Source organism: Lissotriton helveticus, chromosome 1_1, assembly GCF_964261635.1.
Source record: "Lissotriton helveticus chromosome 1_1, aLisHel1.1, whole genome shotgun sequence".
Taxonomy (NCBI): Eukaryota; Metazoa; Chordata; class Amphibia; order Caudata; family Salamandridae; genus Lissotriton; species Lissotriton helveticus.
The window spans coordinates 29,990,228-30,017,259 of NC_136057.1; the positions used below are offsets into that span (position 1 = coordinate 29,990,228).

Consider the following 27,032-nt stretch of genomic DNA (forward strand, 5'->3'; position numbering starts at 1 on the left):
TGAAAGAAATCTTCGCAGAACCCTATGTAGTGCGCTAGAACAAGTACAATGAGGAACTAACACAACTTCCTCATGTAAGAAGATGTGGATTGTGCTGGCTATGGATGGACCCCTGGGACCAATGGCCTTTCGCCGAATCCAGAATCTCGTCATGCAGGTTGAGTCCACAAGCCAAGAGTTACAAGGCACCTTGGGGCCGATTCACAGAACTAACTTACGACAAAATCCTAAACTTACTACTTTTGGTATTCACAGAGGTAGTTAGTAGTCTTAAATTAGGATTTTGTCTTAAATTAGGATTTTGTCCTAAATTAGGATTTTTTCTTAAATTAGGATTTTGTCTTAAATTAGGATTTTGTCTTAAATTAAACTTAAGACAAACTTAATTTAAACTCAAGTTTAATTTAAGACAAAATCCTAATTTAAGACAAAATCCTAATTTGAGACAAAATCCTAATTTAGGACAAAATCCTAATTTAAGACAAAATCCTAATTTAGGACAAAATCCTAATTTAAGACAAAATCCTAATTTAGGAAAAAACCCTAATTTAGGACAAAATCCTAATTAAAGACAAAATCCTAATTTAAAACAAAATACTAATTTAAGTACTAAATGCCTTCTGTGAATACCAAAATTAGTAAGTTTAGGATTTTGTCAAAAGTTAGTTCTGTGAATCGGGCCCCTTGTGTATATAATGCAGTGAATACACCAATGTCAACAACATAAAACACTGTAAAATAGTATCAGAAATCCCCTGATACACAATACATGATCGTTTGTCCCAAAGCACCACCATATTTTAAGGTCTTGGTCTGTCAACTCGACAGGTCCAAACATTAGTTCATGCACAAACTATAAATTTGACTTGCACAAAAAATATTAACCAAAGTCCAAATACAAGAAGTCCTGTATCTGGGGTTGCAAGTACTTAATTTTCAAAGATGAACAATCTGTATTATAGTTCACAGATGGGCAAAGCCAAGGATGAATACAGCTGACACGTGTTTCGTCGTATGATGACTTCTTCAAAGCTCAAAGTATTATAGCTTCCAAATCGAATTTCATAGAAATCACTGGATGCGTCCATATGCCGAATCCAGAATTGCCTCATGCAGGTTGACTCCACAAGCCAAGATATACAAGGCAACTTGCGTATAAAATGCATTGACTACACCAATGTCAACAACATTAAATACTGCAAAGTTACGCACGCTGCAAAAGATAACAAAGGATATACTGCAACACCCTAGTCTGAACAGTCTTTTAAGATAGGAACCCAAGTAGGGAGACACTTACCTGAGCAGACCACGCTTGCGTCCTCCTTGTGTCCACAGTCAGTTTTCGGGGCAGCGGGGCAGTCCCAAAGAGAAGCTTCCAACCCTGTGCAGTTCACCTCGTCCAGGTGAATGGGCCCATCACCCATCCCGAAACGGGCTTCTCCAAATACATTGATGGCAGAGCCACACCCCAGCTGCCGGCACACCACATGGCCATCAGAGAGGTCCCAGGAATCATCGCACACTGTCCCCCAAGAGCCACCACCGTGGTGTTCAACCTCCACTCGTCCTGCACAGGGACTGGGCCCATCGACAAGGCGGACTGCGTGCTGCGCTGTGGGGTGGGTCAGAGAGAAACAAAGAGAAGGGTCAGAGAAGTAGGAGAAACTGTGAGGTTAGGAGGTGGGAACAAGGTAGACAAATAAGGGGAAGAAAGAAGGAAGAAGAATAAAGGAAAGGGACAGGACATGAACATGACGTGCTGCTTTCTTAGGGCTACTTTGGAGGCAGGATGAGTGCCTTAACCCAGCCCAACCATCACTGTACGCAGATCCTGTCCCACCTGCCCAACAAAGATCTTTGTTGTGTCCTGTATGCTCAGTATGGTAGAAAAAAAACAGAAAGAGAGAGCAGTGGGCAGTGAAGGGGAGATGAGAGGGTGTAAGGGAATTTTCATAGCCTAGAAAATTGCTTAGCAGTAAGAGAAATGGCAAACAAAAAGTAGGGGATAAAAGAAGGAGCTAAACAGAGGGCTCCATAAAGTGAGGATTGAAGTTGTGGCAATGAGAAAGAGGCAGTGAAGCGGAGAGGGCGAGCAGAGGAGTGGTAAACTGGGGATAAAGAGTAGTGCAGAGCAGTAATGGGAATGTAAGAATAGAGGGACATAGTATTGCTGAACAGAAGATATTTGTAGTAGATATATATATGTGTGTATGTATGTTTGTATGTAGATAGATAGAGAGATAGAGAGAGATAGACAGATAGATAGATAGAGAGATAGAGAGAGAGAGCGAGATATATATATAGAGATAGATAGATAGATAGATAGATAGATAGATAGATAGATAGATAGATAGATAGATAGATAGATAGATAGATAGATAGATAGACAGATAGATAGATAGATAGATAGATAGACAGATAGATAGACAGATAGATGTAAAGAGACCGAGAGAGGCAGAGACTGCTGCCAGAGTACAATGGCTCAGCCTCGGAGGCCAGGAAGGCAGAAGCGATTAACCACCTGGCTGGGAGGGTCTCAGGAACATCTGGCAGAGCAAAGGGCAGTCTTCACAATTCCTGTTTTGACATGGAGATGCCAAATGGGTTTGCAGGATCTCCTACCATCCATCTCCAAGGCCCCACTGCACTTCCAGGCTCCAACCCGAGCAGGAAGAAGAACCAGTGTCTGACCTTGACCGAGAGTTGGATGAATCTTCCAAACAGGTGTAGGAAGCTGGCTCTGTATATACTATACCAAAATGAGTTATAGTGTGTATAGAGTCCAGGTGACCCCAGAGGTAGGCAGAGGCTGAAGTAGATAGCACCTTACTCTCTATTTGTGGTAGTGTGGTCGAGCAGTAAGGCCGTATCAGAGGACAGTGTTAAGCATTTGTTGTGCACACTCAGGTAGCAAATGATGTCACACACCCAAAGACTGAACTCAGACCAATTTGTTTGTATCAAAAATATTATTTGGTTATTTTATTTCTAGAACCAAGCCAAGCCTGGTGCAGGTAAGTGGAATACTACTTAGCAAACTATTATGTAAGGATTTACAGGTGAAAGCAGATTAAAATGCAGTTGGTTGAGTTACAGGTAAGTCATCAGCTCAACATTACTTTGTAGTGCTTTGTACATTACAGTACACGTTACTTATTGGATTACTTTTTAAGTTACTTTTGCTAATAAGTGTGATATGCCTAGATATCACACTGAAACATTTCCTATAGAAAAGGTAAGTAATTCAGGTTTTACAGTTATGCAGTCTGTCAATGTTTCATACAAACCAACTCCACACTTAGGAGAATTTTCAAGGAAAAGCAGCCATTGCAATCCTATTGGAGGAAATTAAGTTAATGGTTTGAAGGTAAGTGCTTATTTGTGGGAGTTAGTATTCTGAGGTTCGAACCGGAATTACTCCAGGGGTGAGGATGCACTCTCAGAACACCCTCAGCTGCAATAGGGCGGCCTGGTGCAGAGTGCTGAGGCCCAATGTTATCCAACGGGGGCCTCCGGTTGGTGGCTGCTCACGAGCAGGCCACAAGGTTGTGAGAGCAAAGCTCCTGGTGTTAGGCTCAGGGCAAAGGGGATCTGAGTTAGTACACAAGATGCACCCACAGCAGCATAGGGGCGGCTGCGTGCTGTTTTTGCGTCGGATGCCCTGATATTTATAATGGGAATTGCTGTTTTGGGATTTTGGCTGCAGGCTGCAGGCTCGGTCCAGGAAGACTTCTGGGAGGAACCAACAGCTGGGCAGGTAAGTTGGAGGGGTTGGGGGCATAGGTACACCTCGGGTTCTTCTCTCCAGAGCACAGGGCGGTTGGATGCAGGGGTGTCTTTTGAGGTCAGATTTCACCTTACTGGGCCAGACAGGGTTGGGTGGGTCGCCGTGCACTGGGGGACCTCGTTGAGACCAGTGGGCCACCCGGATTTAGGCCATAGGCGTCGGGTGCAGTGGTGGTTCCAAGAGTCAGGCTTCTTTGTCCTCAGCAGGCTCAGAGTCTGTCTTGGGAGTTTCTTTTGAACAGGGCTGCTGTTCATAAGAGATCCGGTCTTTGTTGCAGACAGTCAGATCTTTCAGGGTTCTGGAGGTCGCTGGCTGAAGGACAAGGTGACTTTTGGCCCAGGATCTCTGGAAACTGCAGACGGGACGGGCCGGTAGGACTGGGGCCAAGTCAGTTTTTCTCTGCAGTCTCCTCTGCTGGGCATCTTCTTTCGTCCTTCTTCTTCGTAGGTTGCGGGAATCTGTCTTCTTGGTTCAGGGCTGGCCCCTAAATACTCATTAAGTGCGCCAGCACTATCGATATTATAGAAGGGGACGCACAAGCGTCTGCGCCCCCTTCTATAACACCAAAGTGCCCCTGGGGCGCGCAAAGCAGGCGCAAAAGTCAGTTGCGCCCCCAGGACACTTATTGTAATACAGCCCCAGGTGCTCTTGTAAAGCACTCTGATACCTTCGGGTCTAGTTTGCACTATTTAAAAAGTCCCCAAAAACAAACAGAAAAATAAATAATAATAATTTGCTTCTTAGATCTCTCTCCCCACAGTTCCCCAGATAAGATACTTTCATTTCAGAACCATACAGTAACATTGCGATGGTTGTCATTGTTTAAGCTAAATATTTACCAGGAACAGATACCGTCACAGCCAAATTTTGCATCACTTTCCCGAACTCCCTCCCAAAACCCTTCCCCTCAGTTGGTCGCACTGGTCCTCAAGTACTTCTAGAAAGAGGAGTCGGTGCTGCCAGAGGGTGGGATTCTGCGAGAGCGCTGCCCCTGGTGGATCAGACCTTGAATAAAAGGAGGTGGCCATAGAGCAAGAGCGTAGACAGGATTGAGTAGGAAAAGCTCTCTAATCACATGCTAGTGACAAGGATAAGACTGACACCTCACCACCACTTCCTCAGAACACTTTGATGTAGGAGGACAACACAGGAAAAAAGAAGATCATGCTGGGAGAAAAGCCCGCAAGGACCCCTGACACCCACTGGCACCCAGGGACTGGAGCTGCTATCCAGGGGTCCTATGGCTGACCTCCTGTTTGCCTGCTCCAGGACACAAACATCAGATGGACACGAGGGTCAAGCTTGTCACAGAGGACTGGAAACTGCAGGAGACCTGGCTGGAGAAAGACCTGGTGCCTAGAAGTCTGCCTGAGGACATCGGGCTGCAGGAGCGACCAGAAAGTACTTTTCAAGAAGTAGGAGAAAAGTGAGCCTTAGTAGTGATCACCCTTTTGGGGGGTCGTGTCAAGACTTGAGTACTTATCTCGCAGATGACACCTCCAGAAGAATCTAGGGCCATATTATCAAGAATGGCAATATTATTATTGCCGATTTATCGGCAGGAAACTGCAGCTAAAGCGGCGATAATGGGCTTGATAATATGCCCTGTAGAATTCGAATAGAAGCCCAGATTTGATGTCCTTCACACCAGAACATGGGCTTCTATTGGAATTCTCTAGGGCGTATTATCAAGGCCCTTATTGCTGCTTTCGCGGCAGTTTCCTGCCGATAAAGCTGCGATAATGTTATCGCCCGCTCTTGATGATATGCCCCATAAACTCCAAGGCCTTTCATTTTAATGAAAGGATAAAACCAACCTTAGATGCACTTGCTCCCCTGTTAAACCAGTGAGGCCTCCCACAGCTCTGTGGTACTCGTACCGTTGCTAAAGACCGTGCAAGGCCCTTGAGACAATGGAGGGTGGAGTGTGGGGGGAAGCAACATGAAGGGGTGGGTGACAAACAGAGAGAGGTGGTGGGAAAGAGAAGCAGGGGCGAGTGAGCAATGTGGAGTAGGTGTGGGAGAAGCACACGGGCAAACGCTCAACAGGGGAAGGCACAAGAGTGAGTTCAACAACATGGAGGTGGGCAGGGAGAAGCAAACAGGTAACAGATAACTAAAGAGACTGAAGAGGGATAGAGGTACAAGACAGACATGTGGAAAACACGCACACTCATGGAGTGCTTAACCAAAAAGAAAAAAGTGGTGCGTGACAAGCAGATGGTGTGGGGGCAGGAAATCCAATCAAAGGAGATGGTAAAGAGACTAGGCTTCATGGGAGGGACAAAGACAAAATACACAAACTGAGACACAAATAAGCTTAAAATGAGAGTGCCAGGAGTGCCAGCAAATGGTAAGCACTAGGCAGGCTTCAAGCCCCATCTCTCACGCCTGGCATGCAACTTCTTGGGCAATCTATGACGACACCCCTGAACTACTAGTTGACAAAACAATTCTTTCACAGTAATGGATTTCAATGTAACAAAACTGGCTTATTGTGTACCATGTGTTCTAAAACAGCTGGAAACAAGAAGTTGTAAAAGGAAAGCCTGGGTGCAAAAGTGTTATTCTGTAGCAATGAAGTGACTTATTATCAGCACACTCGCCTAGCAATAATGTCCCAAAAATGACAACTAAAGATAAAGTGATTAACCTACCTATGTGATTTATTATGTTAATACTCACTTCAAAATCAGGTAAACCCCTCCCACTTCATGGTAAACCCATCTAAACCTGACTAGTAACGAGCTTATAACAGTGGCTCTGCTTTACTGGGGGTCACCTAAAAAGTTTGAACTTTACAAATTGCGTTATAAATAGCAAAGAGGACTGAAACATAAGGACCCTTTACGAACATAAAGCCGGACTTCCAAACAATGACAGTCATCAACACAAATGACCAGACATGCCTTATATGTAATTCTCCCTTTCCGTTGAAAAAATACTATAACACTCACAGCTGACTACAAATTTAGCACCTCAATCCTAAAAGTCCCATTTATATCAGTTCCTGTGCATAAGGCCTCTGAGACCTGCTGTGATTGGGCCCCACTGGAATTCCAGAGAAAGAACTTCAAGAAGAGTAGAGGCAGCACCAGGTATGCAGTCACAGAAGAGCCAGAAGTAAACTTTATCAATATTCTTTTTATTCTTCTTCTTATAAAAATGGAACAACAGCCAACGCGTTTCGTTCTTATCAAAAGAACTTCGTCAGGGCAGAAAATATGATGAATGGACTACATGCAGTTCCAATCGATAGGCCTTCAAACTGGGTGGCGTCCAGTCAAATCGTGATTACAAAAGAATATGCTCCTGATCATGTGCTAAATAGCCCACCTAGAGGCGTTTTTCGGTTTGTTCCGGTTCAAATCAGTGCAAAGGACATAAATATGACTCCATTCAGAGTGTACCTTATTGATCCACTTGGGTAGGGAGTCACTTCTCCAGGACAAAAATATGTCACTTGAAGTGGTATAAATCTTCAATCCTTTTAAATTTCCAGACCCCAATATGTCCGAAGATAAAAAAGTAACGAGCGTATTTATCAATAATCAGTTGGGTAGACACCCCAACCTCCAGTTGTAAAGACACGGGATGATGAAAGTGGCCCTGATACGTTACCAACGTTCCCAATCAAAAAGAGCAGATGTCTACCGTCCGTTCCCAAATCTAGAAGACTGCATACCTGGTGCTGCCTCTACGCTTCTTGAAGTTCTCCCTTTCCGTTACCTGCTGGGAGGGCAGCTCTATGTGCAGAGTCCACGCCGAAGAGCTGGGGAGAACCCTGACCGGGGCAGAGGAGGTTCCTGACTGTTCCTCTCTGCCGCCAGCTCCGCCAGGGAGCACCGCAGAGCTTAGCATCCTGTGCACAAGCCTCGCATCCCGAGTGGCACAGCACTTGACAGCAGGGCTCGGGGGAGCACGGGACGAGCAACAGAGCACAGGGGCCCTCAGCAGCAGGCGATGCTGTGGCCGCCAACCGTTAGCATACCAGCACCCAACGCTGCGAGCGCCCGGCTCCCATTGGCAGTAGGGAGCCTAACAAATCCAGGGGCGTGGCCTGCCAAAGAAGTACGGTACAAAAGGGGGTGGTAATGGACGGAGCATCTGAACCAATCAAACACTCACACCCAGTCAAAAGATCTGGGTTTAATCCATCACCGTTCTTTAGCCCACTTTGCCACCCCAGTTCAGACATGGCTATATGCAAATCAGTCTGACCCTGTGCCTCATGGGAACAGTCCAGCCCGACCTGCCAAGCCATGCCTTCCCTGGACCGGAAACAAGCTTCCGAGGACCGGTTTCTGGCATTACAGCCGTCTTCAGTCCGGCTTGCTTGAATCCAGTGGCAAAGTGAGCAAGGGACTCACGTCTGAGCATACCCTGACACACTTATGGCGGCCAAAAGCGGTACAAAAGGGGGTGGTAATGGACGGAGCACCTGAACCAATCAAACACTCACACCCAGTCAAAAGATCTGGGTTTAATCCATCATCATTCTTTAGCCCACTCAGCCAACCCAGTTCAGACATGGCTATATGCAAATCAGTCAGACCCTGTGCCTCATGGGAACAGTCCAGCCCGAACTGCCAAGCCATGCCTTCCCTGGACCGGAAACAAGCTTCAGATGACCGGTTTCTGGCATTACAGCCGTCTTCAGCCCGGCTTGCTTGAATTCAGTGGCAAAGTGAGCAAGGGACTCACGTCTGAACATACCCTGCCACACTTATGGCGGCCAAAAGCGGTACAAAAGTGGGTGGTGATGGATGGAGCATCTGAACCAATCAAACACTCACACCCAGTCAAAAGATCTGGGTTTAATCCATCACCGTTCTTTAGCCCACTCTGCCACCCCAGTTCAGACATGGCTATATCCAAATCAGTCTGACCCTGTGCCTCATGGGAACAGTCCAGCCCGAACTGCCAAGCCATGCCTTCCCTGGACCGGAAACAAGCTTCCGAGGACCGGTTTCTGGCATTACAGACGTCTACAGCCCGGCTTGCTTGAATCCAGTGGCAAAGTGAGCAAGAGACTCACGTCTGAGCATACCCTGCCACACTTATGTACGGCAAAAGAGAAATAGAAGCTAAAGGAGGGCAAGTGGGTAACGTCTACGGCAATCCAGGTACGTTAAAAATACTAATTCAACAAAGGGCACAATCCTGAAAAATCTGTATAAATAATATATTATTAAAATGTCTCAAATGTTTGAAAAGTTCGGATTGGGGATGCTCCTCGGAGGGAACAGCAAATCCTGCCTTCAGCTGCGGCCGTCAAAATGAAAGTGATCATGATCGTGGTCTGGAAGGGTGCCTGCGAGTGATGCACTTAATGAGCCATGACGGAAGCGCACGCCCGCGCGCGTAACCGCAAGCTCTAGGCCACAGTGGTAGCATTTTTTGAAGCCCTCACTAAAAGTCTCACCAGAGCAGCGCATGAGCTGTCTCAGGCAAGACCTAAAAAGGGAATGAAGGCAAACAGAAGGAGACCCAAACATCTGCTGCAAATAAGAGAGAATTAAAGAAGAAACCAAGAAAATAGAGGGAATAAAAAAAAAAGAGAATTTGGGAAGGGAAAAGGAAGAAATGACGGAGATGTGAAAACATACGTAAAATCTATTTATATTATGATTACATATTCTTATGAAGTGCCATGTTAACGAGCACATAGTATTAACCACGTTTCGGATGCAGATCTTGCTTTCTATTTGTGTGAAGCTTCCTGTGTCATTGAAATGTTTGTAAAACTCTCAGTCCTCAGCAGGCCCAGAGGCTGTTTTGCACATTTTCCTATAACACATCCTCGATTTCAAACCTGAGAAGGGAAGCAAGATTCTGTAGCAATGAAGGGGTCCGTGTTGTGTATATGAAAGATATCTTCCCCTCAAGGCTGTGGTGCCCTTCCACAAGGGGAAGATCTCCTGACATCTGTACAGTAGATACATTTGCGCTGAGAGTAGCCAGTTCTGTTCTGTCAGTAGCCCCACCCTACTGCTGTGGCTTAAATGCATATGTAGTGGCTCATGGTCACATGAATCTTAGCTCTGGGGTCCCACGTAGGGTGACCAACTGGCATTGGTTCAAATTCAGGACGGTGAGTGTAAAAATGCAGGACAAAGGGTCAAAATTCAGGACACAAATTCAGGACAGGAGGTAAAAATTCAGGACAAAACTTCAGGACAATAGGTAAGTTTTACAGACACCTCAGAGGTCGCGCAATAGTATATAAGTAAGCCCAGCCATTTCCAAACATATTCAACCATTTGCAAACCTATCCATCATGTATCCTTCCATCTATCATTTCACTCATCCATCCCTTCATCCATCCTTTCACTCATCCATCCACCCTTTCACCCTATCCATCTGTACACTTATCCATCCACTCTTCATCCCATCCATCAATTCACTCATCCATCCAGCCCTTTACCCTTTCACCAATCCAGCCATCCTTTCACTTACTAATCCTTCCACCCATCCACTCTTTTAGTCATACATACATCCTCCCTTTCTCTCTCCATCGACCTTTTCACTTAGCCAACCTTCCTTCCTTCCATCCATCCATCCACCCACCCATCCATCCATCTACTCATCCACTCATGAATCCATCCATTGACCCTATCACTCATCCATCTATCATTTCACTCCTTCACACATCTATTCATCCTTTTGTCCATCTACCCTCCCTTTCACTCACTCATCCATCCTTACATCCACCCTTTCACTCATACGTCCATTCATTCACCCTTGCACTTATCAATCCATCCATCATTTCACTCATCCACCCACCCACCCACCCATCATTCACCCAACCATCCACCCACCCACCATCCACCCACCCATCCACTCATTCATCCTTTCACCCACCCACCATCCACCCACCCATCCACTCATCCATCCATCCATCCTTTCACCCACCCACTCTCCATCCATCCATCCTTTCACCCACCCACTCATCACCCACCCACTCATCATCCACCCATCCATCATTCCCCTCATCCTCCATCCATCCTTCCCCTCATCATCCAACAATCCTTCCCCTCATCATCCATCCATCCTTCCCCTCATCATCCATCCATCCATCCATCCATCCTTCCACCCACCCACTCATCATCCATCTATCCATCCTTCCTTCCCCTCATCCATCCATCCTTCCCCTCATCCATCCACCCTTCCCCTCATCCATCCTTCCTTTCATCCATCCTTCCCCTCATCCATCCATTCTTCCCAGCCATGTATCCTTCCCCTCATCCATCCATCCTTCCCCTCCATTCATCCATCCATCCTTCCACTCATCCATCCATCCATCCTTTCACCCACCCACTCTCCATCCATCCATCCTTTCACCCACCCACTCTCCATCCATCCATCCTTTCAGCCACCCACTCATCATCCATCCATCCATCCATCCTTCCCCTCATCATCCATCCACCCTTCCCCTCATCATCCATCCATCCTTCCCCTCATCATCCATCCATCCTTCCACCCACTCATCATTCATCCATCCATCCATCCTTCCTTCCTCTCATCCATCCATCCTTCCCCTCATCCATCCATCCATACATCCATCCCTCCCCTCATCCATCCATCCTTCCTTCCCCTCATCCATCCTTCCTTTCATCCATCATCCATCCTTCTCCCCATCCATCCATCCATCATTCCCATCCATTTATCCTTCCCCTCATCCATCCATCCTTCCCCTCCATTCATCCATCCATCCTTCCCCTCATCCATCTTCCCCTCATCCATCATCCAGCTACCCTTCCACCCATACATCCAGCTATTTACATTTTCTCTCATCCATGCATCCCCTCATTCATCAATCCATCCATCCTCTCTCATTATCCATTTATTCACTCTTTCATTCATCCATTCACCCTTTCACTAATTCATCCAGCCATCCACCCATCCCTTCACTTACTTACTCGCCCACCTTTCCATATTAATTTTGAGCTGAGCCCTTTTGAGAAGAGGCCCATCAAGAACTTCACGACTGGGACAGAAGCCACCCAGGGCAGAGACATGATCCACCACAGGGGGGACAAGAGCCATCACAGGAGGGGGAACACGATCCACCAGGGTGGGCACAGGGGTGGGCATGCAGTATTCTAGTATCATCTGTGATGTACAGTACTAACAGGAGATACTCTAAGAGAACTGATTGAACTGATTGTCCTCCATGCTTTGTTAATCAGTGTGGGTGCGATTGTGCCATTTCTTTATTTTATTACATTATAGACTGCATGTTTGGAGAACCGAGGTTTGCTTACAATTTAGTGACAGTAATTAAGCTCGGTGAAGAGAAGCACGTGCTGCCTCGGTGTAATCAGGGGTGTAATCTGGCCGAGTCTAGGATGTGTGGGGCCTGGGCAGAAATGGAATGTGTAAGGCCCCCTCTAAATAGCAGAGACATGATGCATTCAGGGCTGTTTGCATCTGAATGGATGCCCCTGCTCCTGAAGCTGCAGCCCCTCCCTCTCAGTCAGATTCAGATTCAAAGAACTTTATTCGGTTAAAAACACGTAACCATAAAAGTAACAAACATGAAACAGATTTACAATGATTACAGCTCTTAAAATAAGTTCAGCAGGAGGACCAAAAAGACAGATTCTTAAACAGAAAAAGAAATGAACATTTAACACATTTCTGTTACCATATGTTTCCGTAGTTTGAAAACACTCTTTAGGAATTTTAAAACCACAGATACAGCTAAAACCGTATCCATTCTCTGGAATTCTAAAAAAGCTGGGCGACATCTAGTAAAATTCATTTCTTTTAAAAAAAGGACTATGATTTCTCTACGTAAGGCACTATAGAGTCTGCAAAAGAAAAGGATATGAATATCTGATTGTTGTGAGGTGACATCACACGGGCAGAGGGGTAGAGTACGTATCCATGAATTCAGTCACCTTCGAGCACCTCTTAACAGCTCATCAAGGGCTGGAGGTGTAAGGGCTGCCCCCCCCACCGCTGCGCCTCTCCAATGCTGCTGAGTATCTGAGGAGCTTTGGTGCAGCATCGGAGTCAAGAAGGGAGGTGGCGGCAAGCTGTGCCGGCTTTAGGGTGAGCAAAACAGTGTGTTACGTGATACGTAGACACATCCCTGTATCCAGGCACACTTATGTAGTTCAGCGTAGCTGATTCAAATAAGGTTCAAACGGGAAGGTTTTCAAAGTTTGTGTATATTTGGTAAATGTTCACAAGTTCATTGTACAATGGCGTTACATCACGCCATGAAGTCAATTGAATGTAATCCAATGGTGTATTCAAAGTATGCTCCAATGCATTTCGGACTCGTGTAGTCCTTTATCAAGGAGCGCTGCGGGAAGGATACAACAACAGCAATTTAGATCAACGGAACCAGGCAGCTGTAAAGTAGTGCACATGCGGTGAGGGGGGTGTGTATAAGATTTGTCAGCTATGATTAAGGTGATATCAAAGTGAGTACATGCGGCTAAAAAGAAGGTGTGGCATTTGCATGCGGTCATTAAACTGGAAGTTATAACTGAAACCGGGTGTTTCTGTGACCATGCGTGCATTGCGGTAAAAAAAAAAAAAAGTGCGTTGAAATCATACGGCGTGTGTCATAGTGGGTTTAAACGGCAGTGACTTGTAATATTAGCGCGAACAGGTGGTGAAGTGAAACGGGGTTAATGGTACAATGTGAAAGTATCTTACGCTTCCACATTGGTGTATAGCTCACATCGGTGCTGCAAAAAACAATGACAGGATCATGAAAAGTTATCAACGAACAAAGCGCTCGTGTAAAAGACGATTCACCGCCATGCGGTCGCGGTAACTTACTGTGGAGGTTTCAAGGAGGTGGACTACGTGTCTCGAGCTTCGCGGAGATACTGCGGAGTTCGAAGGGAAAGTGTGGAATGATAGAAATAGAGAAAAGACACCCAGATTAAAGGGAAAATCACAGCGGCCATCTTGTAACGGTGAAGGTGAAAGACCAGAATGTACTACAGTGAAATTACAACACACTGGTAAATGTAACAATAAAAATGCAGAATAAGAGTACAACATATCAAACGACCTTGTTACAGGTAGCAACTCAGTTCAGTCCGATCATTAAGCCCGAAGGGCTTCAAAGATTGAAGTTTGTAAATCCACGATGTCTCACGTTGTAAGAGGGTTTTGTTGTTGTCTCTGCCCTCACAGTGGGTGACCATTTCCAATACCAAGTACTTCAACTGGGCTACACTGTGGTGCGCCTCGTTGAAATGCGTTGCCAGATTAGATTTGATGTTCTTGGTACGGATATTTGATTTATGTTCATTGAGTCTGGTTTTTATTTTTCTGCTGGTTTTACCTACGTAGATCTTTCCACACGGGCATTTAAGTAGGTAAATCAAGTTGGCTGAGTCGCAAGTGGCATCTACTTTTAAGGTGATCTCAAATCCTTTCATAGGGTGATGTATGATGTTACCACTAATTACGTTGTTGCAATTGTTGCAATGATGACAGGGACGTGTCCCTGTGTATTTCCTCGGCGTGTCAGTGGGTTTAGATAAAATTTCTCTGATGTTCATTGGTCGGTTGTAAGCAAAGATCGGGGGATCTTTGAAGAGGTCCCCAAAGTCTGGTTCCGACGACAAAATCCGCCAGTGTCTTAATATGATTTTCTTGTAGATTTTGCTCACAGTGGAGAATTTGGAGACCAATGTCATTCTAGGATTGGGATCCTTTTTTCTGCTTTTCAAAGCTTCTGTTCTAGAGATGGTGAGTACTCTATCATGTGCCTCTTTAATGATGTTTTCAGGGTAACCTCGGGTGGAGAACCTAGAGGCCATGGTTTGGATTTGGAAATCTCTTCTGTTGTCGTCTGATACTATCCGGGTGACTCTCAGCATCTGGCTGAATGGGAGGTGTCTTTTCAGGGAGTCTTGATGGAAACTACTATATAGCAGGGTGTTATTGCGGTCAGTTTCCTTGCGGTACAAATCAGTTTCGATGCCATCTGTGGTGATTCTCACTAGTACATCCAAAAATGTAATTTCTGTAGCTGAAATATTCCAGGTGACTCAGCCAACTTGATTTACCTACTTAAATGCCCGTGTGGAAAGATCTACGTAGGTAAAACCAGCAGAAAAATAAAAACCAGACTCAATGAACATAAATCAAATATCCGTACCAAGAACATCAAATCTAATCTGGCAACGCATTTCAATGAGGCGCACCACAGTGTAGCCCAGTTGAAGTACTTGGTATTGGAAATGGTCACCCACTGTGAGGGCAGAGACAACAACAAAACCCTCTTACAACGTGAGACATCGTGGATTTACAAACTTCAATCTTTGAAGCCCTTCGGGCTTAATGATCCGACTGAACTGAGTTGCTACCTGTAACAAGGTCGTTTGATATGTTGTACTCTTATTCTGCATTTTTATTGTTACATTTACCAGTGTGTTGTAATTTCACTGTAGTACATTCTGGTCTTTCACCTTCACCGTTACAAGATGGCCGCTGTGATTTTCCCTTTAATCTGGGTGTCTTTTCTCTATTTCTATCATTCCACACTTTCCCTTCGAACTCCGCAGTATCTCCGCGAAGCTCGAGACACGTAGTCCACCTCCTTAAAACCTCCACAGTAAGTTACCGCGACCGCATGGCGGTGAATCGTCTTTTACACGAGCGCTTTGTTCGTTGATAACTTTTCATGATCCTGTCATTGTTTTTTGCAGCACCGATGTGAGCTATACACCAATGTGGAAGCGTAAGATACTTTCACATTGTACCATTAACCCCGTTTCACTTCACCACCTGTTCGCGCTAATATTACAAGTCACTGCCGTTTAAACCCACTATGACACACGCCGTATGATTTCAACGCACTTTTTTTTTTTTACCGCAATGCACGCATGGTCACAGAAACACCCGGTTTCAGTTATAACTTCCAGTTTAATGACCGCATGCAAATGCCACACCTTCTTTTTAGCCGCATGTACTCACTTTGATATCACCTTAATCATAGCTGACAAATCTTATACACACCCCCCTCACCGCATGTGCACTACTTTACAGCTGCCTGGTTCCGTTGATCTAAATTGCTGTTGTTGTATCCTTCCCGCAGCGCTCCTTGATAAAGGACTACACGAGTCCGAAATGCATTGGAGCATACTTTGAATACACCATTGGATTACATTCAATTGACTTCATGGCGTGATGTAACGCCATTGTACAATGAACTTGTGAACATTTACCAAATATACACAAACTTTGAAAACCTTCCCGTTTGAACCTTATTTGAATCAGCTACGCTGAACTACATAAGTGTGCCCGGATACAGGGATGTGTCTACGTATCACGTAACACACTGTTTTGCTATAATTATTGACGTATTTTGGCTAGTTACGTCACCTGTGGGAGCACCTTCATCCTTCTTTAACCTACCTACCGTTCCTTACACTTTGTGTACATTCCATATTCGCTGTGCGCCTAAGCCTCATTTCTTGGTTCTATATCTACTTTCCACTGCCTGGTAGGCTGGCAGCACGCCCCCCGGATCATCTTCTAAGATGCAATATGAAGACATCTCTAAATCCACTGAAGCACATGCCGAAACATTGGCATTTGATTCTGATGCAACGGAAAGGATCTATGCATTGTTCAACGATGATCTAACTCAAACACCCTCAAGCAGAACGAAGGAACAATGTATCAAACAATTACTCTATTTGTCGAAACGTCGTGTAAACCAAAAACTTCACGCGAACACGCTGATTAAGTACCATAAATCACTTCGTATTCCCCGCGGCCTTCGCATTGCGTTAAAGCCTTCTCTATGTAAGAACTCCAAAGCTTTCCTTGATAGATGGTACGCAATCCTAAACAAGTGCAGTCTGGACTTAATTTTATTTATCATTGAGGAATTGTCAGGAATTCTCCAAGAATTGTCTTTGGAAATAACCACCGCAGAAAGTGAACTTAAAGATCTTATGACCCCTGAGGAACTAGGCACAACGTTGGAAGACATCAACAGACAGATCGACCGCCACACTAGGGAGATCAACGAACGAAAGTTACGCAAATTTCGGCGTGACACCTTAGACTATAAGCTTGGTGAAGTTTATACTTGGGCGGAAGTTTACGCTCAGCGACGAAGAAACAAACCGTATTCCCAGAACACTGACACTTCATCTTCCGACAGCGATAACACCAACCGTCCTCCAAGACACCAACCAACGGAACGCACAACCTCTAAAGACCGACCAGCACAAGCATCTACCTCATCCACAACCACCACGGAGCCTTTTTTAGAGTCAGGCCCAGACAGAACCGACGACCCAGACGGGGCAAAGGAACAAACAAAAAGCAACGGAAAGAGCCAACCTCAAAACAAATCCAAAACGAGGAAACATCGTTAGTCATAAACATTTCTGACACTAACCTTACACCTTACGAAATTAAAACATTACAAAAGGGTATGTCATTCATCCCAACCAGTAACACCAATCTTCTTGAACTAGAAGTCAGCACCTTTAAGCTCACCAGAAAATTACGTCTAAAACATTTTTTTGAAAAAGTTTTGGAACCTGTTGTGGAAACCAAACCGGATCAGCTACTTGGTCTACGACCTACAAGTAACTACATGCCCCCAAGCAGCCATAAGAGTATTGATAATTTTGAAACCCTAGTCCGTCAGGACATCGCCAAGATCAATTACAAGAAACCTAAACGCAGGAACATCACCAACAAAGACCATGACACTTTGAAGAATATCGCCAACAACAAAACAATCAAATGTTTGAAAGCTGACAAGGGTGGTGCCTTAGTCATCCTCAACGCGGACCTCTACACCCGTAGAGCCAGAGAACACGTCTTCGACGTTGAAACCTATCTGCCACTTGAAGGCAACCCCACTAAGGAGTACAAAATGATGTTACTCAACATCATTGATAAAGCCAGAGAGAATGACATCATCGATGACAGAACCAAGCGATATTTGATCGTCGATCACCCAAAAAGTCCTACTCTTACCATGCTGCCCAAAATACATAAAAACTTAATGGATCCACCTTTTCGCCCCATCGTGTCCACACGGGGGTCAATCCACGAACCCATCGGAAAATTTATTGATCGCCACTTACAACCTATGGTAACCAGCTTAAAAAGTTACACTCGCGATACCACTGACTTCATCAACAAATTAAACTCCGTTGAGATCAAGAAAAATGAACAAATACTATTATGCACTGCCGATGTCAAGAGCCTATACACCTCCATTCCCCATGCTGGGGGAATTGAAGCTATTAAATCAGCTCTACTAGAATCGAAAATTGCAGACCCTTTGAAAACCTTCATTCTAGAACTTATGATTTTCACTTTATACCACAGTTATTTTTGTTTTGAGGATCATTGGTACTTACAAATGTCTGGGATGGCAATGGGCAATTGCGCCGCGCCGACATACGCACATATCTATATGGGCAACTTTGAACTCAACCACATTTTGACAAATGCGGATTGGAATGACAACCTCAAACTTTACGCACGATATATAGACGACCTTTTCTTTATTTGGAAAGATTCCCGGGAGCACCTGGAATCAGCCTTATCAATGTTGAACACTAGAGATGACCGAATTGAGTTCACCTGGAATATTTCAGCTACAGAAATTACATTTTTGGATGTACTAGTGAGAATCACCACAGATGGCATCGAAACTGATTTGTACCGCAAGGAAACTGACCGCAATAACACCCTGCTATATAGTAGTTTCCATCAAGACTCCCTGAAAAGACACCTCCCATTCAGCCAGATGCTGAGAGTCACCCGGATAGTATCAGACGACAACAGAAGAGATTTCCAAATCCAAACCATGGCCTCTAGGTTCTCCACCCGAGGTTACCCTGAAAACATCATTAAAGAGGCACATGATAGAGTACTCACCATCTCTAGAACAGAAGCTTTGAAAAGCAGAAAAAAGGATCCCAATCCTAGAATGACATTGGTCTCCAAATTCTCCACTGTGAGCAAAATCTACAAGAAAATCATATTAAGACACTGGCGGATTTTGTCGTCGGAACCAGACTTTGGGGACCTCTTCAAAGATCCCCCGATCTTTGCTTACAACCGACCAATGAACATCAGAGAAATTTTATCTAAACCCACTGACACGCCGAGGAAATACACAGGGACACGTCCCTGTCATCATTGCAACAATTGCAACAACGTAATTAGTGGTAACATCATACATCACCCTATGAAAGGATTTGAGATCACCTTAAAAGTAGATGCCACTTGCGACTCAGCCAACTTGATTTACCTACTTAAATGCCCGTGTGGAAAGATCTACGTAGGTAAAACCAGCAGAAAAATAAAAACCAGACTCAATGAACATAAATCAAATATCCGTACCAAGAACATCAAATCTAATCTGGCAACGCATTTCAACGAGGCGCACCACAGTGTAGCCCAGTTGAAGTACTTGGTATTGGAAATGGTCACCCACTGTGAGGGCAGAGACAACAACAAAACCCTCTTACAACGTGAGACATCGTGGATTTACAAACTTCAATCTTTGAAGCCCTTCGGGCTTAATGATCGGACTGAACTGAGTTGCTACCTGTAACAAGGTCGTTTGATATGTTGTACTCTTATTCTGCATTTTTATTGTTACATTTACCAGTGTGTTGTAATTTCACTGTAGTACATTCTGGTCTTTCACCTTCACCGTTACAAGATGGCCGCTGTGATTTTCCCTTTAATCTGGGTGTCTTTTCTCTATTTCTATCATTCCACACTTTCCCTTCGAACTCCGCAGTATCTCCGCGAAGCTCGAGACACGTAGTCCACCTCCTTGAAACCTCCACAGTAAGTTACCGCGACCGCATGGCGGTGAATCGTCTTTTACACGAGCGCTTTGTTCGTTGATAACTTTTCATGATCCTGTCATTGTTTTTTGCAGCACCGATGTGAGCTATACACCAATGTGGAAGCGTAAGATACTTTCACATTGTACCATTAACCCCGTTTCACTTCACCACCTGTTCGCGCTAATATTACAAGTCACTGCCGTTTAAACCCACTATGACACACGCGTATGATTTCAACACACTTTTTTTTTTTTTTACCGCAATGCACGCATGGTCACAGAAACACCCGGTTTCAGTTATAACTTCCAGTTTAATGACCGCATGCAAATGCCACACCTTCTTTTTAGCCGCATGTACTCACTTTGATATCACCTTAATCATAGCTGACAAATCTTATACACACCCCCCTCACCGCATGTGCACTACTTTACAGCTGCCTGGTTCCGTTGATCTAAATTGCTGTTGTTGTATCCTTCCCGCAGCGCTCCTTGATAAAGGACTACACGAGTCCGAAATGCATTGGAGCATACTTTGAATACACCATTGGATTACATTCAATTGACTTCATGGCGTGATGTAACGCCATTGTACAATGAACTTGTGAACATTTACCAAATATACACAAACTTTGAAAACCTTCCCGTTTGAACCTTATTTGAATCAGCTACGCTGAACTACATAAGTGTGCCCGGATACAGGGATGTGTCTACGTATCACGTAACACACTGTTTTGCTATAATTATTGACGTATTTTGGCTAGTTACGTCACCTGTGGGAGCACCTTCATCCTTCTAATAACAGATAGCTCAATAAATAAGAGTCAAGATTCGAGGTAGTAGGAGTATGCAGGTTTAATACAGCATAAAGGACAGGAACAGGACAACCTGCACGGGAATAGGATGGCAGCGCTGCACGGGGCAGGGACAAAGGAATGGAATGGCAACTTTTAATAACAGTGCACAAGTATATATACTTAAACAAAATACATGGTATTCAATACAATAGGCGTAACAGTAGGCAGGGCCTATAGCAGTCGCGAGAGATAAGGCAGAAAGTAGGTGTAACAAGAGGCGTGAACAGGGCGTATACATAGACATGTGATGTAAACGTAACGGAATATGTCACAAATGGGCGGAAACATGGAGGGGGCTACCGAAGGAGCCGGGACCTCTAACCTAGTGGTGCGCGCAAGCTGGCAATGACGTGTTACTAGGGAGAAGCTGGGGGCTATGACTTCTGAGCTAGAAGGAGAGACGAAAGTCTGGAGAGTCAGAGCGACATGTACCTAAACACTATCTAGTATCTGATGTTTAGAGAACATGTTGATAGAATCCAAAAGTTATCAGGGTAAAGGCTAACAGACACTAAGACTGGTGCATGCATTATTCTACATGTAGTGTGTGTTGAGGAATATTAAATGACCATAAATACAGTATTTCTCTTACATGGAGACGTAAAGGCTAGACTGTGACGGAAACTATTGATGCGATTCAGTAGCTTAGGAATGCAGAGAAGGAGGGCTGGACTGATAACTAGAATCATAACATACTCTTGGCAGACTGGCAGGCAGAGCCAGGCCGAGCCGGGCACTGTGAGGCAGGAAGTAAGTGAAGGGTCAGGGATACAGGTGGGGGCTGTATCGCTCCTTGGAGAGGGTTCAGGAGACAGGAGCTGAATCTGAGTCCGGGCCCTTTTTGAGGCCTAGAAACGGGGACTTTACAATGAAATAACGTGCACACTGAGAAACGTGGCAACGTAACTTTACATAGGCCTAATGCTCGTTGTATTCACGAAAACTAGGAACTGGCATACTAGAGATGGACACAGCCGTAATTGCGTCTTTAATCGATCATGGGGAATACATATGCATATTAATCGTGCACATATAACATAACATGGGGAACACGTAGGGACACAGAACATGGCAAAATTTACTTTTCCACATTCCCTCCTTGTCACTACGTTTCCATCAGGAAACATCAATATTCATGATACCATCTATCATTTCATACAGTATCATTTGCTCGTCTCGAAATTTCTTGGAACGGGATCTAGGACGGGACTTGGGACTAGGAATACAAGAGGTAGCACAAATGCCGCAAATCGCAGGGCCACATTGTATACAGAGGCAGCAACTGAATATGATCGCTACTGCAATACCTAGAAAGGACAATACTTTCCATCCCCAGGCAGAAATTATACTCCAAAACCAACCGGACCATGTCCAGGTGCCTGGATTCTGGTGTAACTGATGGGCAATTTTATGAAGTCTGGTTATAGCTGAATAAACAGACGGCGCGTTATTAGGAATGAAAATGCAGCAACTAGATCCGATGACTCTACATGCTCCTCCTCTATCGGCCAGTATGACGTCAAGAACGAGACGATTTTGGAGCACGACAAATCTCATAGCAGATTGCTCTTCGGTTAAGTTACCTAGAGCAGAGGCAGTCTCATTCACTACTGCTTCAAGGGTTCTGGTTAATCTACGGATTAACTTACTATTCTGGATAGGTCCTATAAAGAAAAAGAATCCTCTATTGAAATCTGTATACTGTTCTAGAGCAGTTTCAGTTTGATCGACAATCGGGGACTCGATCTCCCTTCTATGTCTAATGTGTACTAGATGTGTGTTTCTGTGATAATCGGACGGGGCTAGGAAAACTGGTGGCAGTAGGAAGGCAATGTAACAGGTTCCATCCCAATCGAGGGGCAGACGAACATATGCGGTCTGACCACAAACAAAATAAGAATGACGTGAAGCTTTGAAAATAGATTTCCCACTGTCACTATACTCGACAATAGTAGTACAATCACTATGTCCTACATGTACGGAACCATTATTTCTGACACATAATTCGCCTTTGACTGGTAGTACTGAAATAGCAGGTAAGTCTGGAGTAGGATCAGACTGAACATTCAGAACCATGAAATTCGAAGAATAATTACCCAAATTATAAACTTAATTTTCTAGATCTAACCCTGTTCTGTGGGGAAGACCTTGCTTGTCTGGAAAACATGTACTGTTCAGAAAGGACATATCAGTTGAGGATGACGTTAACGTGGACCATGCTCCACATGAACCATTATGTGAAAACGGATAAGGAAAGAGTGGCAGAACTCCCTTCGGTGTCTGGAAAGGGGGGAGTCGACCACACACCCAACAATTAGTGGCATTGCTGGTCTGGTGTGAATAATGCAACATACGGATAAAGGTATTGTTGCGCATAGCAAGACGATAAGATAGTTCGTGAGGAGGTAGATCACTAAATGTGTGCTCTACTGTAGCATTAGAAAACATATTTACATGAGAAATTGGAAAACATAAATGAAATGCATAACTCGTGCAGGTAACCATTAAGCTTAAAAACAATATAAAACTTAGAAAAACGATACATCGGATAGAGTTTTGACTAACTCTCTCACTATGGGGGTCTATTTCATACATGTCAGATACCTGTCTAACCGTTTCACCTAGGGGAGGACTTAGACAATTAAACTGGCTGACTTATTTTACTAGACCGGAGCTTACTTTTATACTCCTGCTGCGGAGTTTTCTCTAACAGGGAGGGCTTGATATCAATGTCATTTGCGGGACAGTCCTTAAGAATAGTATCTTGGCAGTCTTTAAAATCTTGACAATCCTTGGAAATGTTCTTGGAAACAGTTTTTAGTCCGTGAAATTTCTTGACGTGTGACAGGTGCACCCACCCCTTCCTGCCTTCCAACTTGACGGCAGTACGGGTGGTTAGAAGGACTAACTTCGGCTCCTTCCAGCGAGGCTCCAGCGGGCTTGAACGATCAAAATTGCGGACGAGGACCAGGGTGCCGGGAAGGATCTCATGTGGCTTGACTTCAGTATTGTCGGGAAATGCAGCGGCAACCTGTGAACGACAAGAGTGTAGGGCAGACATCAAGGAAGCTAGGTAATCTGTCAGCATATTACTGGAAACATCGGTAATACTTCGGGGTCTAGGTGTACCCCACATATTCGGGGGGCGGCCGAATACGACCTCATAAGGAGACAGACCTGATCTGGAATGTGCGACCATGCGCATATAAAACAAAGCGACTGGCAGAGCAACTAACCAGTCTACACCTTTTTCTTGACAGATTTTGGCAATGCGGATTTTCAAGGTTTGATTATGTCTCTCTACGAGACCGGCTGCTTCTTGATGGCGTACACAATGGAACTTCCACTGGTACCCTAACAAAAGGGAAACGTGCTTCATTAGTTCAGATGAGAATGGCTGGCCGTTATCAGAATACACGACCCTAGGGAGTCCATAACGGGGGAAGAATTCACGAACCAACTGCTTGGCAGTGGTCGCGGCTGTGTAATCTGGGACTGGATATGCTTCTGTCCACCTGGACAAAGCGCATACAACTACAAGGACATACTTGAAACCTCGACATCGCTCCATCTGAATATAATCCATCTGGAGGACTTCAAAAGGGTGGTCAGGAGGTTGGAATCCACCTTGTTCCACCGGGACACTTTTACCTGGATTGAACTGGCAACATATCATACAGGTACGGACTTTCTGCTTGGCTGCAGCTCGTAAATGCTTGTTGAACCAAATGTTCTGGATACTGTCTATCATGGCTTTTTCTCCTAAGTGTGCTGGACTATGTGCGGTATTGATAATGACTTGAACCATTGAGTCGGGGAGAAACCATGTGGCTTTTCCCCTCGTCAACCATCCCTGATCTGTCTGGACCCCTCCTTGTTCGGACCATTTCTTGATTTCCTCGGGAGTAGCATGTAACTGGATATCTATGACATCTTGAGTAGGGTCCTTAACTGTCATACAAGTAGTCTGTTCGAGAGTGGATGTCAGTGTCTTGTTAACTGGTATGTCTGGAGTCTGTGCTGTAAGCTTGGCTGTTCGATCTGCTAGATCATTACCTTGGGAAATAATGTCAGTAACTTTCGTATGTGCCTTGCACTTCATGATAGCGATAGATGTCGGTAAATGTATTGCATCTAACAGAGCTTGAATAAGGAGACCAGGCTGAATCTTGGTTCCATGAGAAGTCATGAAACATCTCTCCTGCCAGAGCACTCCGAAGTTGTGTACAACTCCGAATGCGTAGCGTGAATCTGTGTAAACATTAACTTTCAGGTTCTTGGCACGTATGCAGGCTTGTGTCAGAGCAACTAGCTCTGCTGCTTGAGCAGACAGGGTGTCAATACGGTGTGTTTCAATAACTTCAGTGTCAGTAGTCACTGCATACGCGGCTACTAGTTCTCCTGTACTCGTTCTCATACATGAACCATCCACATAAAGTGTCAGGTCGGGATCTGGTAACGGAATATCTGTCAGATCTTGTCTTGGCTTAGTCATAGTGTTAACAACTTCCACACAGTCATGTGTGGCAGGATTTGAAGTAACTGACGGTAACAGTGTAGCAGGATTTAGAACGTTGCAGCGTCTGATTTCTATGTGTGGCTGGAACAGTGTCAGTTCATAACCTGTTAAACGTGCAATGGTCAAGTGCTGAGTCTGTGTTCGGTTTAAAAGAACTTCCACGGAGTGTGGAACTTGTACTGTCAGGGAGTGTCCTAATACTATGGAATCACTTTGTCTGATAGCTAGTGCTGTGGCTGCAACTGACTTGAGGCACGCAGGCAAAGCCTGGGCTACTGGATCTAATGTGCTCGAAAAATAAGCACAGGGCTTGTATTGTCCGGCTTGATCTTGTGTGAGAACAGATAATGCTGTACCATCGCGTTCTGTGACAAAAAGTGTAAAAGACTTACTGTAGTTCGGTGTAGCTAGAACAGGTGCTTGGCATAAGGCTTTCTTTAATTCATTAAAACTAAGTGTATGTTCAGATGTCCAAGGGAGGACAGTCGATACGGCTGCCTCCTGTGTCGTTAACTGTATCAATGGCTTGGCTAGAAATGCATACTGAGGAATCCATTGTCTGCAATAAGAAGTAAGGCCGATAAAAGCACGTACCTCCTTCTGTGTCTTGGGCTGAGGGAGACTCGCTATTAACTGGATACAGTCAGGTGTCAACTGCCTACCCCACTTGGACAGTAAGTGGCCTAAGTAGATCACTTGCTGGACACAGAATTGAAGTTTTGAAGGGGACACCTTGTGCCCCATCTCGGCTAGGAAATACAGAACTGTGAGTGACGCTCGCTCGCAAGCACGTTCAGAACGGGCTGTGATCAGTAGATCATCGACATATTGGAGCAGGGCAGTGTCAGTTGGCATGTGAATATTGTCTAGTTGTCTCTTAAGTGCTTGACTGTAAATACTAGGACTTTCTGTGAAACCTTGAGGAGCTCGTGTGAATTTATAGCTCCTTCCATTTAAACAGAATCCGAAAAGAAACTGACTGTCTGGATGAATGGGGACACTGAAAAATGCGTTTTTGAGGTCTATGACTGTGAAAAATGTAGCCTCAGAATCAATGGCTGTCAATAGGGAAGAAATATCTGGAACAACTGGGTACTGGGGAATGATACATTTATTAAGTTCTCGAAGGTCAATCACTAATCGATATACTGGGGGTGCATTTGGATCAGTACGTTTCATGACTGGAATGATAGGAGAATTACATACATTGGAGTCAGTTTCTACAACTACTCCTTGAGCCATAAGTTCGTCAATAATTTTGGATAAGGCTGCTACAGCCTCAGGTGGCAATCTGTACTGTCTGATTCGTGGTAACACTACACCTTGCTTGAGAGTCACACGATGGGGTGTGATTCGCATGAAACCAACATCAGTTGGACCTTGCGCCCATAGATGTTGCGGGACATTTGACAATCTCGGATCAAAATCTCGTAATACATAGTGACCCTTGAAGTCACGTAAAAACAAACGTATTCCCTCTGGGGAACAGCAAATAACTGCACCTAATTCTTTCAGTGTCTTAATACCTAACAAATTTTCTGGACATGACTTCGTAAGCAATAGATCAGTAGTTCGGGACAATGGACCAACTTCTAAAGTAACTGGCTTTGATATCTCGTTTACAATAGGCTTTCCTGAAAATCCAAGGGAAACATTTCTAGAGCCTGAGAGCGGAGCCCCTGGAACCTCGTCGTGACTAATGGTAGTCCTACTTGCCCCTGTATCAATCAGAAACTTTCTGTCTTTCCCTAATACTTGACTGTGTACGTAGGGACCTTCTTGATCTACAGGAATCTCGATGAGAGGCAAGCCTACCTCCCTCTCTAGGCTGTTTCATGAATACGCTTGATACTCTGGATACTCGGATTGTGCATACTGGTACATCTGCTGTGTAACATGCTGTGTTGCAGCTATAGGCTGCGGTGCTGGAACTGTCTGTTGTGCATTCTGTGGTGACTGAGAAGTCTGTGAAACTTGTTCTTGTCTAGGCGGACGTGGTCTTTCTTTAGTTTTACCAGTGGCTATATTGTGTTTCAGAACTGCACACTCGTT

At 44.8% G+C, this 27,032-nt stretch overlaps 1 protein-coding gene across 1 annotated transcript in view; it reads right to left on the reverse strand.

Annotated features, from left to right (window-relative positions):
• CD6 (CD6 molecule) overlaps positions 1 to 27,032 on the reverse strand; it is a 262,122-nt gene that overhangs the window by 77,151 nt on the left and 157,939 nt on the right. Inside the window, exon 4 of the mRNA XM_078646382.1 lies at positions 1,298 to 1,612. Within this exon, the coding sequence (XP_078502508.1) occupies positions 1,298 to 1,612 (315 nt within the window). The remainder of the gene's footprint in view (positions 1 to 1,297; positions 1,613 to 27,032) is intronic.